The sequence below is a fragment of the Ruditapes philippinarum genome, unplaced genomic scaffold (genome assembly GCF_026571515.1).
Source record: "Ruditapes philippinarum isolate M1 unplaced genomic scaffold, ASM2657151v2 ctg1150_1_1_1_1, whole genome shotgun sequence".
NCBI lineage: Eukaryota > Metazoa > Mollusca > Bivalvia > Venerida > Veneridae > Ruditapes > Ruditapes philippinarum.
Window position 1 is genome coordinate 27,393 of NW_026860971.1, and position 16,595 is coordinate 43,987.

The 16,595-nt window shown below is 32.3% G+C and overlaps 2 protein-coding genes across 2 annotated transcripts in view; one reads left to right on the forward strand and one right to left on the reverse strand.

The window, feature by feature from the left end:
* Positions 1-16,595, reverse strand: part of LOC132714073 (uncharacterized) — a 54,198-nt gene that overhangs the window by 24,014 nt on the left and 13,589 nt on the right. The window lies entirely within an intron of this gene.
* Positions 7,625-10,216, forward strand: LOC132714065 (E3 ubiquitin-protein ligase TRIM71-like). The gene is made up of 2 exons (XM_060696799.1): positions 7,625-7,836; positions 8,250-10,216. The coding sequence occupies exon 2, from the start codon at positions 8,257-8,259 to the stop codon at positions 10,027-10,029; it is 1,773 nt and encodes a 590-aa protein (XP_060552782.1). The 5' UTR covers positions 7,625-7,836; positions 8,250-8,256; the 3' UTR covers positions 10,030-10,216.

A 16,595-nucleotide genomic window follows, 5' to 3' on the forward strand; every position in this document is an offset into this window, starting at 1 on the left:
ACAATAATAATGAACAGTAGATTATTAAAGATTTGTTAAAAATGTTAACATATCAACAGTATAAAAAAATATATCACACAAAATAAGTATATCTAGTAAGCTACATTTATTGCACGTATCCGATATTGTAGAAATGTGAAAATAACACTCATTTTGGATATTTGTGATCCAACTTGCAAAAACACATGCCAGATATAAATATTTAGCAAATAAAATGAAAATTCATACATATAAAATTTGCATTTTGTAATGACGCATATTTTGGAAATTATACATTATAATCAAAACTTGGCTACCGCAATGAAGTCCATTTGATTATTTTTGTATATATATTATTACATTAACAAAAAATATTTTCCAAATTCAGTACGAGTATATATTTGCTTTTGTTTTGGAATAAACACTTACTGATCATTTGATGCTCAAAAGAAACTGACATTTAAATAAAAGATGTCAGATTTTTGGCTTTCAGCATATCACATAGTAATTATGTAAGACTTATATACAGTGTTCAATATATTTTTCATGTATATTAATGTACTAATATATATTGATGGATGCAGAAGTTGCCTTCAAAACAGTGGCCATGTACTAATACTCACAAATGATCTTTAAAAGAAATCATTTATCTGAAAATATTTGTAATGCAAGAAAGAGTTTTAAGTATATTTTTAATATATGCTTTTATCACATTTGCAGTATTTTCACTAAAATGTTGCACTAGTGTATTATTTTCTCACATTATAGTACAATATCTTTCACATAATTCCTGCGTTATCTTCACAGTTATATGGCAAGTGCATTTGGATGTTAGCCTAAAACTTTATGACTCTTTTAATGCTAACATTCAAATGAAAGAATAGTGACTTCCTGTCTATTAAAATAACACACAAACAGAAATAAATATATAACAAAATATGATAAATAAATAACACCACAGGAAGCCTTTCTTTTGCATTTCAGGTATAACAGTTAAGCTATAGAAATTAAATAATTATGCACATTCGAATACTAGAACTTAACATAATATATCAATTTCTACAAAAATAGTAATTTTAACATATGCATATGCTGAAATCCAAAAAGACAAGTAAGCAAATTAAACTTTTAGAATATTATTTCTCTTATTTTTATCATACTTCAATAGGTTTATATATACATGTATGACGTAAATATGAGAATGGTATATGGCAAGGTAAAAAGTTGTACTTGACAAGAAACGAAGCTGGTCAATGCATAAATTCAATCAATGTTGATAAAGAAATGCTGTAACCCAATATATAGTTGTGACCAACTATGTTTCATTTTTCTTAAAGGACTTTATGCAAACTACTTTCTACTAACAAAATGCAAAAAAGAAAAATTATAACAATGTTTTATAATATAAAAATATTATATTGGCTTTCCATCAATATAAATTGGGTCACAGTTACCATTAAATGAATATATACATAACGCTTCACAGTTTTTTTTCCTTTATAGCAGGGCCCATTATAGGCAGCTTCCCTAAAGAAAAAATCTTTAAAATCATGTATTTTTTCATCAAATTTAATTTTACATCAAGTTTTTACCTCCTCATTTGCAAATTATCTAGTAAGTTTTCCACAATTTTAAGGGCAGGGCTACTTCCCAACCTGTGGAAAAAAGCCCTGCTTCATAAAGCACCAAATCTTCCATAAATTGCTTTGAATATTATTATAGCTACATGTATGTATAGTTATATATAATCCCTTACAGCAAGCATTTACAAAAATGTAAAATATCATATTCTTTTTTGTGTGGTACAATTATATCATGTAACATGATACTTCAAATATTGAACAAGTTTTGGCTTGTGAATCAATAGATGATCCTATCAGTGAATAGACTAGACTTGAATTCACTTGTCAGATGAGAAATATTTATTAAACTTTGAGTATTTAAAATATCACAGCATTAGCAGGATAAATGGTGAGTTTATAAGCTTATTTAAAATCTATGTTTTTAAAAGTTAAATAAAACTCAACTTTACATTATCTTATTTTAAGAACATAATTACATTGACCTACAATAACATTGATAATAATTTTTCTGTACCCCTCCCACATCTTTTTTGGATTTTCAATGTAACTTGTTCTAGATGGGGTAGAGGTAAACATAAAAGATTTTGCAAAAGTTAATGTGAAAGCAATTCCCCAGGAGATAAAATAATCTGAAATATTACTTGAAGTTAGATCAGGTGGTAACATATTATTTTGGGCAATATCACTCAATGTTAAAATCCTTCTGACAAATTCACTGCTGGTCATAAATAATTGAATGCTATTTGTGTATTCCAGGTAAATAATGGCTGTTGCTGGTAAAAGGGCATCTCGGAAATTCTCATCTACACTATCTCAATGTGGTGCTGAAGATTTTGACATTTACATGTATTGTGAAATATGTGACAGAGCTGATATCAGGCTTCCTGCCTATGGTTACTGCGTAGATTGTGAGGAACACTTATGTCAATCATGCTTCAAAACTCACAGACTACCAAAACCATTACGCCATCACTTTTAGATAAGGATCACATGCCACAACAACAAAAACTCCATGGATCATCAAATTCTACTTCCAGTCCACAGACTGGTAATTTTACAGAGCTTGTACTAAACACAGCAAGGAAGTGATCTAATTTAATTGTCATGACCATACTGCTCTTATATGTAGTGTTTGTGTGACCCTTGAACACAAACCAACATCCTGTAATGTTGACTACATACCTGATATATCAGGACAGATTTCAGACAGCACCGAGTTCAAGGAAGCTCTGAAAGATATTGATAAATTGACAAACAAATCCTCCCAGATTACAAGTGACCTGAAACAAAGAGTTGCTAAAACAACTTCTCTTAATGATGCTATAGCAGAAATTCAAAACTTTAGAAAAGAGATAAACAAGAGATTAGATAAACTAGAAAAAGGTGGTAAAAGATGCTGCTACAACAATCCAACAAGACAACAACAACAAGTTGAAAACAACAAAAACAACATGTGATGACATCAACGAATCACTACAAGCATCAACTGATACTCTGAAACACCTCAATTCAAACAAGAAAACTGGCCAACTGTTTACTGAACTTAAGATAGCTCAGCAACTGATTCAAGATAATAGCAATATATTATCACAACTGTCAACAATCAATGACATTGATGAGTACATCTTTGAACCAAATAAAGATATCGAGAAATTCTTTCAAGATCAGAAATCATTATGAACATTGAGCAGTAAGAATAAGAAACAGCCAGCTGAACAAAAGAATCAAGGTGCAGAAGCAATGAAATTGTCTACCCCTAGAAAACTCAATGCTAAATCATTCTCAGATTAAAAGAATTGCTGGATTTCTGGTATTGCTGTTACTCCTCAAAATCAATTATTTGCAGCAGATTGCTATAATTGCTCTATTAAAATGATAGAAATTAATAGTGGAACAATAAAACAACAATTAAAGCTTGGCTCAGCACCCTGGGATATCACCATTGCCTCCAGTGATTCACTTGCTGTTACATTATCAGACAGTTAAACAATACAGTTCATTTCCGTCTCCGAATACTCACTGTCACTAAAGAACAAACTGAAGGTAGATGGACAGTGCTCTATTGGTATCAGTCATCATCAGGGAAAACTTGCAGTAACATTTCCAGCACCTGCTAAACTACAAATCATGGGTTTGAAAGGTAATACTGAAATTACAGTTGATAAAGATTCCAATGGTGGTAATATAATCATTTATCCTGAGTATGTCACAACAAACAGTCATTCAATCTATGTATCTGACAATGACAAATCTGCAGTTTTACGATTTAACTGGCAGGGATAGGTGAAAGGATCAGTAGGAATTAGTAGTGATTAAAGAACCAAGTGGTATAACACTGTTAGATGATGGGTCTCTCTTAGTGAATGGTTGCTCAAGTGATTGTATACATTGAGTAAGTGGTGACTGTAAAGACAGTAAAACTATACTGGAGGATGTAGATAGTCCTTATGCTGTATGTTGGTGTGCTGAAAGTAGTACACTTTGTGTTAGTAGAAAATATGACAATGACAGTGATAGCAATTATATCAAATTGTATAAAATGGTGTAAAAGACATGACAAGATATGACATGACACTATAGATGTTCCGACATATAAGATGTTTATTAATATATCTATTGTGAAAAATTTTAGCGTAGAATACAAACAGATGTCTGACAATAAAGTACTTAAAATACAGAACACTTAAAATGTACACATAATAATCAGTTCTACACCTTTCCGGACAAAATAATTTTTTACTTTTCAATTTTCATCATTGAACATAAAGTGCAAATGTGAAGAAAAGAAAAAATATAAGAGAGAGAAAATCAAAATGCCAGAATTGCAGTTAGAGTTTTATTTTTTTACCAATCACCATGTATATCATTATATATATTATACTAGCATGTGTAATACTTTGTATATTTTATGCCATATAATGCTACATTTAACTATTTTAAAGCATATTTCTATAAGAAATTGTAGTATTGTGACTTAAATCTCTTTATTTGTTTCATAACATACATGTATATAGCTTTAATCTGTAAGACCCCATACTGTATAACAGTACAATATGTCATATGAACAATAATCTTTCTCTCATGTTATATTATAAATAGGTCTGGCATTAATGATTTTGACAAATTGGTAAAATATTATAAAATTGTTATCTTTATTATCATTATTAACTTTGTAGAGTCTTAAAAGAAATCTCTTGTTCCTCTGTAAATGTATATCTCAGTATATTGTATGTATATGCCTAAATGTTGAAAATTATATTGTGAAAAATCTGTAAAATAAAACATCTTCCTATGCCCTTTACAATTAAATAATTGTCATGGCTAAATTTGACAGCTAAACTTAATGTCATGAAGCTTAAAAAATTCATGAAATTTCCTTTAGAAATTAAATGATTATTTCGATAGAGACAGCAACATATCTATATATCTTCATAACATAATTAGAGAGGTAAAAAAATACAATGAAATTGAGATGCGGGTCCTTGTTTAAAGTGGCAAAATGGTTTATAATAATATGGTCTGTAACAATTTGATTCATAACAATATGTTCTATCACAAATTGGTTAATGACATAAAATTCCGTGACAATTTGATTCCTGAAAATAATTTGTGTGTCAATTTGATTTATGAAATTACAGGCTGTGGCTATTTGCATCAATTGATATAATATTCCACCACAATTTGATGCATAACAACATGTTCTGTAATAAATAGAGCATATTGAATGACTTTAAGTTCAATACTGAATTTATTGAACGAGTTGAAAAAATTATATTATGCGACCCTCTGGCAAGCATAATATTATTTCATTCAACAAGTTCAATAAAATCAGTAATGAACTTACGCGAATTTAATATTTTATTTATCATATACTAAAATAGAGGCCATTTGAAGTGATAACTATTTTCATTGATGCGCTTCTAGTGTAATGCTAGTCTTAACACTATGTATATGACGCAAATGACGTCACGTCAAAATATATGCACGGCTCTGTGCATTACCATATTTACGGAGCCGCAAAAACCGCACGGGTATGGCAAAAACCGCACAGGTATGAGGTAATTTTGTTTATGACATCATATTCTGTGATAATTTCAATCTTGACATTTATAACATTCTGTCACAATTTGAGTCATAACAAGAATGTCCTATGACAGTATTTTTGTTCATGACGTTTCAAAGTGTGAACATTTGGATTATAAGTTATAACATAACATTCTGTGACAATTTTATTTATATGACATTTTATTCTGTGTTAATTTTATTCATAATGATATGTTCTGTGACAATTTGGATTATGACTTTATTATATTTTTGTGACAATTTAATTTATGACAATTTGTTTAATGCTACTCACTGCAGACAGGCTCACTTTTGAAAAATTTTCCATGTAGAGAAGTTGACAATTTTTTGTGGAGAAAAAAATAAATTCGAACTCCTGCTGGATGTGCGAAAACATATAAAACAGATTTAAATGTTGATGCTGCACATCAAAGACGCCACCAAATGATGTGAGCAGTCAATCAGCATTGAAAATCATTCTTTATTACAGTTGAATATCTGAAGTACAAATCAATTTTTTTTTCTCTGTGTTCTTGGTATGTGGTCGTTGTTTAATATTTAAAATGCATATTTTTGTGAAAAAGTAGAACCTAATGCATAAATTCACAAAGTAATGCCATGTCTGAAATTCTGAAATGTTTGTCGGTTGTGACAAAGATTGAAACGTCTGATCGAAGTAATATAAATTGGATAACAAGTAAAATTGAAATGATTAGTATACTTTGTTTGTTTGTTTGATTGGGTTTTACGTCACACCAACACAGTACAGGTCATTTAGCGACGTTCCAGTTTTGATCGTGGAAGAAGACCTCAGGTGCCCTGGAGTGCATTATTTCAGACACGAAGAGGCACTTGAGTAGAACCACCGACGTTCCGTGGGCTAGCTGAAAAAAATCCTCACATGAAATAATTCAAAGTCCCTGTCGGGATTCGAACCCACAGCGGTGAGGGGCAAGTGGTTTGAAGTCAACGACCTTAACCACTTTGCCACGGACACCCCCATTAGTATACTTTAATTAAATTCAAGACAATATGTGCCGAAAGTATGTCCATTTAAATATTGGTACGAACTGCATAATGTTCGAATGATTTTGAGGACGAACTATTATGCAGTGACCTCTTACCGGTGCGTATTTTCTTAACGGTTCAGGGAAAGCCTATCTAACAGTGGGCGTGGTTTAGGCTTTGTAGCTTGTAATTTAAAGATTTGACAAGTGATAATTATCAAAGTTGTCCTGGTTCGATCCCTTCCGCCCCATCAAAGAAGACTAAATGTATGTATGTATTCTAGGCTAAATGAGGGTCCATCCGCCCTTTCAGGCACTGAAAGTATGGACAGACTAAATGATAGCATACGGAGGATCATGTTCAATTTGGTGACAATTTAAGGCGGATCCGAACTTCAACAGAGGCAGAGCAAATGAAGTGAGTGACACTGCATCAGTCGTTACCTCTCTCAACGGTTAAGTTTTAGAATGATGGACTATAGACTGACTCATTGGCACGTTATTTATTATGTAGATAAAATTATATAATAATAAAAAGAATATGATATTCAAATATGACACTATCACTTCAGTTAAACATTTATTCTAATCCGTTAAAGCTCTGTGACATGCTGTACATCAGAAAATCTATTTGTATCAGAAAATATGAAAACTGTGTGATTTTGTTAAAAAAAAATAATACACAGAATCAAGTCTAAAATTTTCCCCATTGCTGTATGGACAAATGCATATCTAGATCTACTAGACGCCGCTTGCAGGCGTCTAATAATACAAGAAAAATTTAATACGTATTAAAAAATATTGCTTAAAATTTGTCTCACTTTTATAACATAAGACAAAACATTGATTTATAATTTTATAGCGAAGACATGTTTCATTTCAAGAGCTATCCTTGGGATTGTGAAGAAGGATATTTGTTTTGGTATCAAGTTCAGCAAGATATCATAAAATGTTAAATTTGTTTGTACAGCGAGATAGCATTTACAAAAAGTGAAATTCCTTTGTAAATTTATATCATGTAACATACTTTTCAAATATTGAACAAGTTTTGGCTTGTGAATCAATAACTTTATCTTTACCAACTGATTTTTTAAAGTTTTCATATCAGCGGATAGACTAGAAAGGAATTCACTTGTCAGATGAGAAACATTAAAATTACTACACTTTGTGCATTAAGAATATCACAGTAAGCAGGATAAACCATGGTGAGTTTATAATCTTATTTTAAATCTATGTTTTTAAAAGTAAATAAAACTTAACTTTACAATATCTTATTTATGAACATTATAACATTTACCTACAATAACCTTGACAATAATTTTACTGTACCCCACCCACATCTTTCCTGATTTTTAATGTAACTTGTTCTAGATGGGGTAGAGGTAAGCATAAAAGATTTTTCAATAATTAATATAAAAGCAGTTCCGTACGTGATAAAATAATCTGAAATTATGTTTTCAACACATTACTTGAAGTTAACATGAAAGTTCAGATCAGGTGGTAGTTACATATTATTTTGGGCAGTTAACACTCGTGGTTATAGAATATGAATCAAATTTCCTCCTTATGCAAATTCAGTGCTAGTCATAAATATTTGTATGCAATTTGTGTATTCCAGGTTAATAATGGCTGTTCCTGGTAAAAGGGCATCTCGGAAATTCTCATCTACACTATCTCGGGGTGGTGCTGAAGATTTTGACATTTATTGTGAAATATGTGACAGAGCTGATATCAGGCTTCCTGCCTATGGTTACTGTGTAGATTGTGAGGAACACTTATGTCAATCATGCTTCAAAACTCACAGACTACCAAAACCACTACGCCATCACCAACTTTTAGATAAAGATCACATGCCACAACAACAAAAACTCCATGGATCATCAAAATCTAGTTCCAGTCCACAGACTGGTGATCTTATAAAGCCTTGTACTAAACACACCAAAGAAGTGATCAAATTCTATTGTCATGACCATAATGCTCTTATATGTAATGTTTGTGTGACCCTTGAACACACACCAACATCCTGTCATGTTGACTACATACCTGATATATCAGGACAGATTTCAGACAGCACCGATGTTAAGGAAACACTAAAAGATATTGATAAATTGACAAACAAATCCTCCCAGATTACAAGTGACCTGAAACAAAGAGTTGATAAATCAACAACTTCTCTTAAAGATGCTATAGGAGAAATTGAAAAATTTAGAAAAGAGATAAACAAGAGATTAGATGAACTAGAAAAGGAGGTTAAAGATACTGCTACAACAATCCAACATGAAAACAACAACAAGTTGAAAACAACAGAAACAACATGTGATGACATCAACAAATCACTTCAAGCATCAGCTGATACTCTGAAACATCTCAATTCAAACAAGAAAACTGACCAACTGTTTACTGAACTTAAGAGAGCTCAGCAACTGATTCAAGATAAAAACAATATATTATCACAACTACCAACAATCAATGACATTGATGAGTACATCTTTGAACCAAATAAAGAAATCAAGAAAGTCCTTAAGGATGAGAACAAATTAGGAACATTGAGCAAGAATGTAAAGCAGCCAGCAGAACCAAAGAATCCAGGGGCAGGAGCAATGAAAATGTCTACCACAAGACGCATTAATGCTAAATCATCTTCAGATGAAAAGAATAGCTGGATTACTGGTATAGCTGTTTCTCCTCAAAATCAATTATTTGCAGCAGATTACTATAATGAATCTATTAAAATGATACGCATTTATACTGGAACAATAAAAGAATTAAAGCTTGACTCATCACCTTGGGATATCACCTTTGTCACAAGTGATTCACTTGCTGTTACATTACCGGAAAGTAAAACAATACAGTTTATTTCCTTCTCCCAGGACTCACTCTCACTAAAGAACAATCTGAAGGTAGATGGACATTGTTGTGGCATCAGTAATCATCTGGAAAAACTTGCAGTCACATTTTCAATACCAGTTAAACTACAAATCATGGATTTGAAGGGTAATACTGAAATTACTGTTGATAAAGATTCCAATGGTGACAAAATTTTCAATCATCCTGGGTATGTTACAACAAACAATAATTCAATCTATGTATCTGACTCTGGCAAGGATGTAGTTCTAAAATTTAACTGGCAGGGAGAGATAATAGGAGTAGTAGTAATAAAAGAACCAAGTGGAATAACACTGTTAGATGATGGGTCTCTCTTGGTGAATGCTAGAAACAGTCATTGTATACATAGAGTAAGTGGCGACTGTAAAGATAGTAAAACTATACTGGAGAATGTAGACAGACCTTATGCTGCATGTTGGTGTGCAAAAACCAGGACACTTTGTGTTAGTCGAATAAAGGAGGACAGTGATGACAATTATATCAGATTATATAAAATGATGTTAAAGACATGAAAATATATGATATGTCACTAACAATTGGATAAGTTCATCAGATCATCATTCATTCAACATTCAATTATAGAAATTATTGTAACATTATGATATCACATTTAACTTTAGGTTTGTTGATCTATGTATGTATAAATGTATAATTATTTTCAAAAAAAAAAATATATATATATAAAATTTACTTTTATTTTTCATTTTTTATCACTTAACATAAAATTTGAAGGTGAATTATAATGCTTTATTACATGCTTTTCGGTGGTTTATAGAAATATATCAGTGATATAAAATTGGTAATTTCACTGTTTGAAACAGTGAAATTACCACTTTGATAATTTCACTGTTTCGAATTTAAGCCCCTTACGTTGTTTCAGTGAAATACCAGCGTGCACAGTACTGGGTACAAACTTAATGACGTGACGTCGTAAATGACGTCACGTTGTATTATTATTTGGCGCGCTTTTCATTCAGTATTAGGTTTAATGTCTTTTTAAAACGTTTCTTTGCATGTAATAAAAAGAAAATTTGTTTAGTTTAGTGTGAGATCGAAATATATTTCACCTTGTGAACACCAAAAGTTCACATTTCACTCGTGGCTGCGCCACTCGTGAAATATACCTTTTGGTGCTCACTCGGTGAAATATATTCCGATCTTACACTGAACTAAACAAATATCCTCTATTTAATGATCATTTTTTAGAATTTTATGTGATATAAAGGATAATTATTATTTTTTGATGTATTCTTACACTTACAGCGCAATAGAATTCTACAAAAATAAAGAAGACGTAATATTAATATTTTGAATTTGTGAAAATTTAAGATTAAGGTTGTTCACCCCTAATGCACTATCTCCACTTTGAAGAGTATTCAAATAGGCTAGAATCACTGTCAAGTCAATAGAAACTGAGGGGCGTGGGTTCAAACCCCTGAAGGGGCAACTTTTTTTTCTCTCTTTTTTTTTCTTTTCAACATTTTTTATGAATCTCTCAGATCCCTTATGGAAGAAAAAAGTGTTTAATTTTAATTATATAATTATTGTAGTTATTTATTTGCAAAATAATACCAATAGCAAATATGATACCAGATATTTTCAAAGCTTAATAAAATGAAAACTACACGGTAAAAGTATTTTATATTCTGCAAAACCAACTAATACACATTTAAGAAAATTTAGGCAAAATTTGAAAATAGCTCCTCATTATGGTAAATTTCAGGGATATTTTGAATACGTCTTTTTACATAGGGAAATGGTCAAATAAGTGTTTAAAGTTGGTTGGTAGGGTTACATTTTTATACATATTAAAAAAATTTCGTTTACAAACAATCATTTTGCTCGTTTAATTTGTTACCTGTATGTCATTATTTGTTTCTTAGCAATGAGCAATAGGAAAACATTTTTCATTGTGATGATATTATAATTTATTTAGAGTTCCCTAATTTCTGAAGAAAAAAAACACCTTCTAATGGCAAAGTTTTAGTTCATAAAAATGTCCATAACTCATAAACTCCACGGTAAAGTTTGTTTAAATTTTGCATACAGGTGAGATATAAGCCATATAATTGTCCTATGTTGTCAATTTCACACTTCCTTATCGTGCCCATTAGGGTGTTCTACCTTAAGTTATTGCACTAAATATATGTGACTAAAGAAGTGAATAAAAAAATGCAAAACACATCAATGTAGATCTAAATTAAGTATAACATATAAAGTTTTGTACAAAATCATCATGAAAATGCCAATAAAATAATCTGATTTTTGTTATTTTGTACAGCATATTGTTTGTATATAGTCATCATTTCATGTAAACACAAAAAAATTATTAAATTTCATGAAAAATATTGCCTACCTACTTATTTTTCTAGTAAAAAAACCAACAAAAGCACCACATGATGTCCAAAAAGGAGTATTACCTTTTGATGTGAATTTAAATATAATTTAAGTGAATATCCTCTTTAAATTAAACTTTTACCTTGTTAAGAGGGAGATTGGACAGCCTGTTACTGCTTTTTGTTCTAGTCTGAATTGCAAAAATAGGTGTTGTAGTCATAATTATGATCTTAAACAGTTTTGGGAGTGACAAAATGTTTGTTTTAATTTCAAACCTTATTAAATGTAGCCAATGAACTACCAGAAATTTACCATGTGATCTCCAAATATATAGAGGATGGGTGATTATGCTTTGATATCATATCAAAGGGAAAAGTGAGAAAATTACAAAACATGCGTATCTACGTGGATATTTTCTCACTTCAATGTGTGATATATATAGCATGTTAACAATAAAACCAAACACAGTTTCTTAGTATTTTATGTTTTATATATAAAATAACAGGAATTTCCTACAGTTTTCATTGAATTATTGAAATAAAGACCACATTAAGGTGTTGACGTTTGACATGTTATGACTACATCAACCCTAAACTAGTAAAAGTAATTACATGTATGGTTTGAAGTCATTACTAACTTGCTACTGATGTGTTACTGACTTTTTTAATTGAGACCATTAATCAAAATTATAACATAATTATAGAAATTTAACCCATAACCTGCTGAATTTGGGCAATGACCTCCATACTCATTATTAATTTTGGAAATATTCAAATGAAAATTAAAAAGTTAATGAGCCAACAGTACTGAGGCTCTAACCAGAATTTATGGATGGGCAGGTTGACCTGGCTCTATACTGGTGGAAAAGACTTATCACTTTACTTCCCTTCAGCTTAAGGGTTATAAAAAAATTGTATATCATACAAAAAGTACAACGTGCTCTGTGAAAACAAAGTTAATAGTGGAACTACCATATAAAATACACGTAACAGCACATCACCTTGCTGTAGCCTAGTTTGAAAAAAATGCCTAAAGGGTATAGGACTTAAATAGCACACACAACATAGTCTAATGTTTTGACCTTCAGGGTGACATTAAGCTTAGGCTGGAACATCATTGGCTTGGGTTCAGGCATCATCTTGTTTAACCCATTACGTGACATACACACCTTTTAACGCCTTTTTCTGCCCCCCCCCCTTTCTGTTGTCTCAAATGGTGAAAAAATGCCTTATTTAAGCCCCAAACACTTGATTTTTGTTTGAAAAATGTTGCTTAAAAAAGTGACCACTTTTTCGGCGCGGCCCCCAACCAAAAGATACATCAGGGGGTTGCCAGTGAGGGTATGTGCCCCCTTCTGTTTGGGGGGTTTGAAGGGGCCGGCAGTCCCCCTCATCGCCAAGAAAATTTTGGACTTGTTAGAGGCTAAAAATGACCCCAGCTTAACCATAAGGTAACGTGTAACCAAAGGTGAAAAGCATTTGACTCTATCTCAATCCATTGAGAAGTTGCAGCACTTTGAAATCAATTTTGATAGAAAACATCACCGCAAAATAGTTATTTTCGGCAATTTTGAGATGTCCCCTCGTTGCCATGGTAACAGGAAATTTAAGCCTGAGCATGTTGTTGCAAAGGCAATGGTCCAATTAACATTTGTGCCAAGTTTGAATAGTATTGAAGCAGTTTTCATAGTTTTATATCAATTTGAACTTGTAACGGGAGACTTTTCAATGAAAATAGTCATTTTTTAAACAAAAGCCACCGCCGGGCGGGGGCAGCGCTCGACTTTTTACTTTCACTAAAAGCAAACAAAGAAATGCTTGAACAAAATCTTAACGTTTCCTTTTTTATAAAATTAATCGGTCTGTCTTGTCACAAAAGTTTTGTCTATATATTTTGTATATATATAAATATACTAAATTATATATATAAATATATATATATAAATAGAAACACGCAATTCTATAAATAGAAAATTCTATACATAGAAACATGCATTTCTATAAATAGAAACACGCAATTCTATAAAAAGAAAATTCTATAAAAAGATACACGTCGGAGAGTCATGTGGTGGTGTCACGTGGTTGACACGTGGTGGTGTCTTGTGGTGGTATCACGTGGTGGAGTCATGTGGTGGTGGTGGTGTCAAGTGGTGGTGTCACGTGGTAAAGTCACGTGGTTGAGTTACGTGGTGAAGTCACGCGGAAGAGTCCATGGTGGTTTCAGTGGTAGTCTTATGTGGTAGAGTCACGTGGTTAAGTCACATGGTGAAGTCTCGTGGTGGTGTCACGTGGTTGAGTCACGTGGTAAAGTCACGTGGTAGAGTCATGTGGTAGAGTCACGTGGTGAAGTCTCGTGGTTGTGTCACGTGGTAGAGTCACGTGGTGGTGTCACGTGGTTGAGTCACGTAGTGGTGTCACGTGGTAGAGTCACATTGTAGAGTCATGTGGTGGAGTCACGTGGAAGAGTCACGTGGTGGAGTAACGTGGTCATTAAAGAGCCCAAGTTTTTGATAAAATTAAGTATGTTCTGTTATAATATGAAGTTCATCCCTTCAAAGTTACAGCCAGTTACAGCCAAAACAATGAAAAATTCAATAATTTGAACTTCAAAGTCAAGGTCATTAATGAGTGAAGGTCTATGTCTGTCTGGTTCTTTTTAAGGGCTATCTTTGAAGATCATTATGTTCAAGTTTGAAGACAATCCATTCAAAAATAACAAAGTAACAGTCAATTATAGCCAAAAAATTGAAAATTTCAATAATTTGACCTTCAAAGTCAAGGTCATTTATGAGTGAAGGTCAAGGTCTGTCTGGTTATTTTTAAGGGATATCCTTGAAGATTATTATGTTATTAAGTTTGAAGACAATCCATTCAAAAATAACAAAGTTACAGCCAATAACAGCATGAACAAGCAAAATTTGGACTTTTAACCTTGAAGGTCAAGGTCATTTATGGATGAAGGTCAAGGTTAGTGTGGTCTACTGAAAGGTCTTGTCCAAAGGGTTGTTGTGGCCAAGTATGAAGACAATACACCAGGAAATAAAAAAATTATGATACAGGTACAAGTTTGCGGACGGGAACGGGAAAGGCAACGGCAACGCCGCTGCGACAATAGCAATACCTTTACTTTTTTTCAAAAAAGAAAGTCGAGCTAAAAAGGAACAAAGGAAACCTAGATGTGCCTCATGTAAGAGAGTTTCCTAATTGTAGGAAATTATGCCACATTTAGGGCGAATGTGAAACCTTCAAACTGTGTGACCTTAAGTGACATGCGACACATCATCATGGTGTGTTTGACATTTGTGCCATTTATTTTGAAATCCTTCCGTGCATGACAAAGTTACAGTCTGGACACGAATGTGCTCCTTTAACCTGTAACCTGTTTAAGTGTGACCATGATCTTTTAGATAGAGACATGGGCCTTAGATGTGACATGCCACCCTAATGTGGTAGACATTTGTGCCAAATTATCAGTTTTCAATCAGAAAAAATACCAAAAAAAATTTTAGTCATATGAAAATATATTTGTATGTATATCATATTGATTAATATACATGTATTATTTTATTAAATTCTAAAAGTTTCTTTATGGTAAATATTACTTTTGTATAGTAATCATTATGATCACAAATAGACGTTCAAACAATTTTTGATGTGAGTTATAAATGACTTAAATGCATAATATAGGTGTTCTCATACAAAGTTTGTATAATTTGATTAAATATGCTCACATGTATAATTCAAAAGAAGTAGATGAACTGTATATGTAATTTATGTTATAGATACAAGTACATGTGTGTATTTGTATATCTCTCAATCACCAATTTAATAAACATTTACTGCAGTATCTTTAATAATGTCAGATCAAAATGTCCAGGAAATAAAAGGACAAAATATTTACCGCCAAAGTCAGAAGCGACCAATAAAAAGATGTTTATTGCTGACGTAATCCATAAAGACAATTCGACTAACTAAAAAACGTTGAAAAGGTCAACTTCATTATACCTTATAATTAAGCTATTTTTAAATCAAAACAATCCAAATCATTTTAAAATCTTTCAATGCATGACAAAGTTACAGTCTAGATGTGAATGTGTACCTTTAAACTTTTCTTGTGAGAATACATTCAAACTATAAGTGTGACAATAGAGGTAGGGACTTGGATCTTGGACACGACACAATCTTGATGTGGTAGATAAATATGCTAGGTTATTTTAAAATCCTTCCATGCATGACAAAGTTACAGTCTGGTCACAAATGTGTGTACCTTTAAACTCAAATTGTAAGACCGTAAAAACCTTAAAACTGCGTGACCGAGACCTATGAGGGAAGGACTTTGGTCCTAGACGTGTACGTCATATCACCATGATTCTGGCATAAGAAGCTCAGCTTATCATCCTCGTTTCGGCCTGGAAACAACATTTACATGATGATGTGGTAGACATTTGTGCCAAGTTACAGTCCAGACATGATTGTTGTGTTAGTTGTATACTTTCGACCTGTGTGACCTTGACCTTTTTAGATAGTGACATGGGCCTGCAAGACGTGTAACATCTTCTTGATGTGGTAGACATTCATGCAAAGTTATTTTAAAATCCCTCAAGGCATCACAAAGTTAGTCTGGACACCAATGTTGTGTAAGTGGGGGAGCATGGGGGGAGGTGGGGAGCATTGGGGAAGGGGGCATGTAGACTGTTTCAAACTTGTATTCATTTCGAAACAGTATAGAACATATTGTTATA

Excerpts from the sequence above, each read along its gene's own strand:
- LOC132714065 (XM_060696799.1), top strand. The coding sequence starts at position 8,257 with ATGGCTGTTCCTGGTAAAAGGGCATCTCGGAAATTCTCATCTACACTA.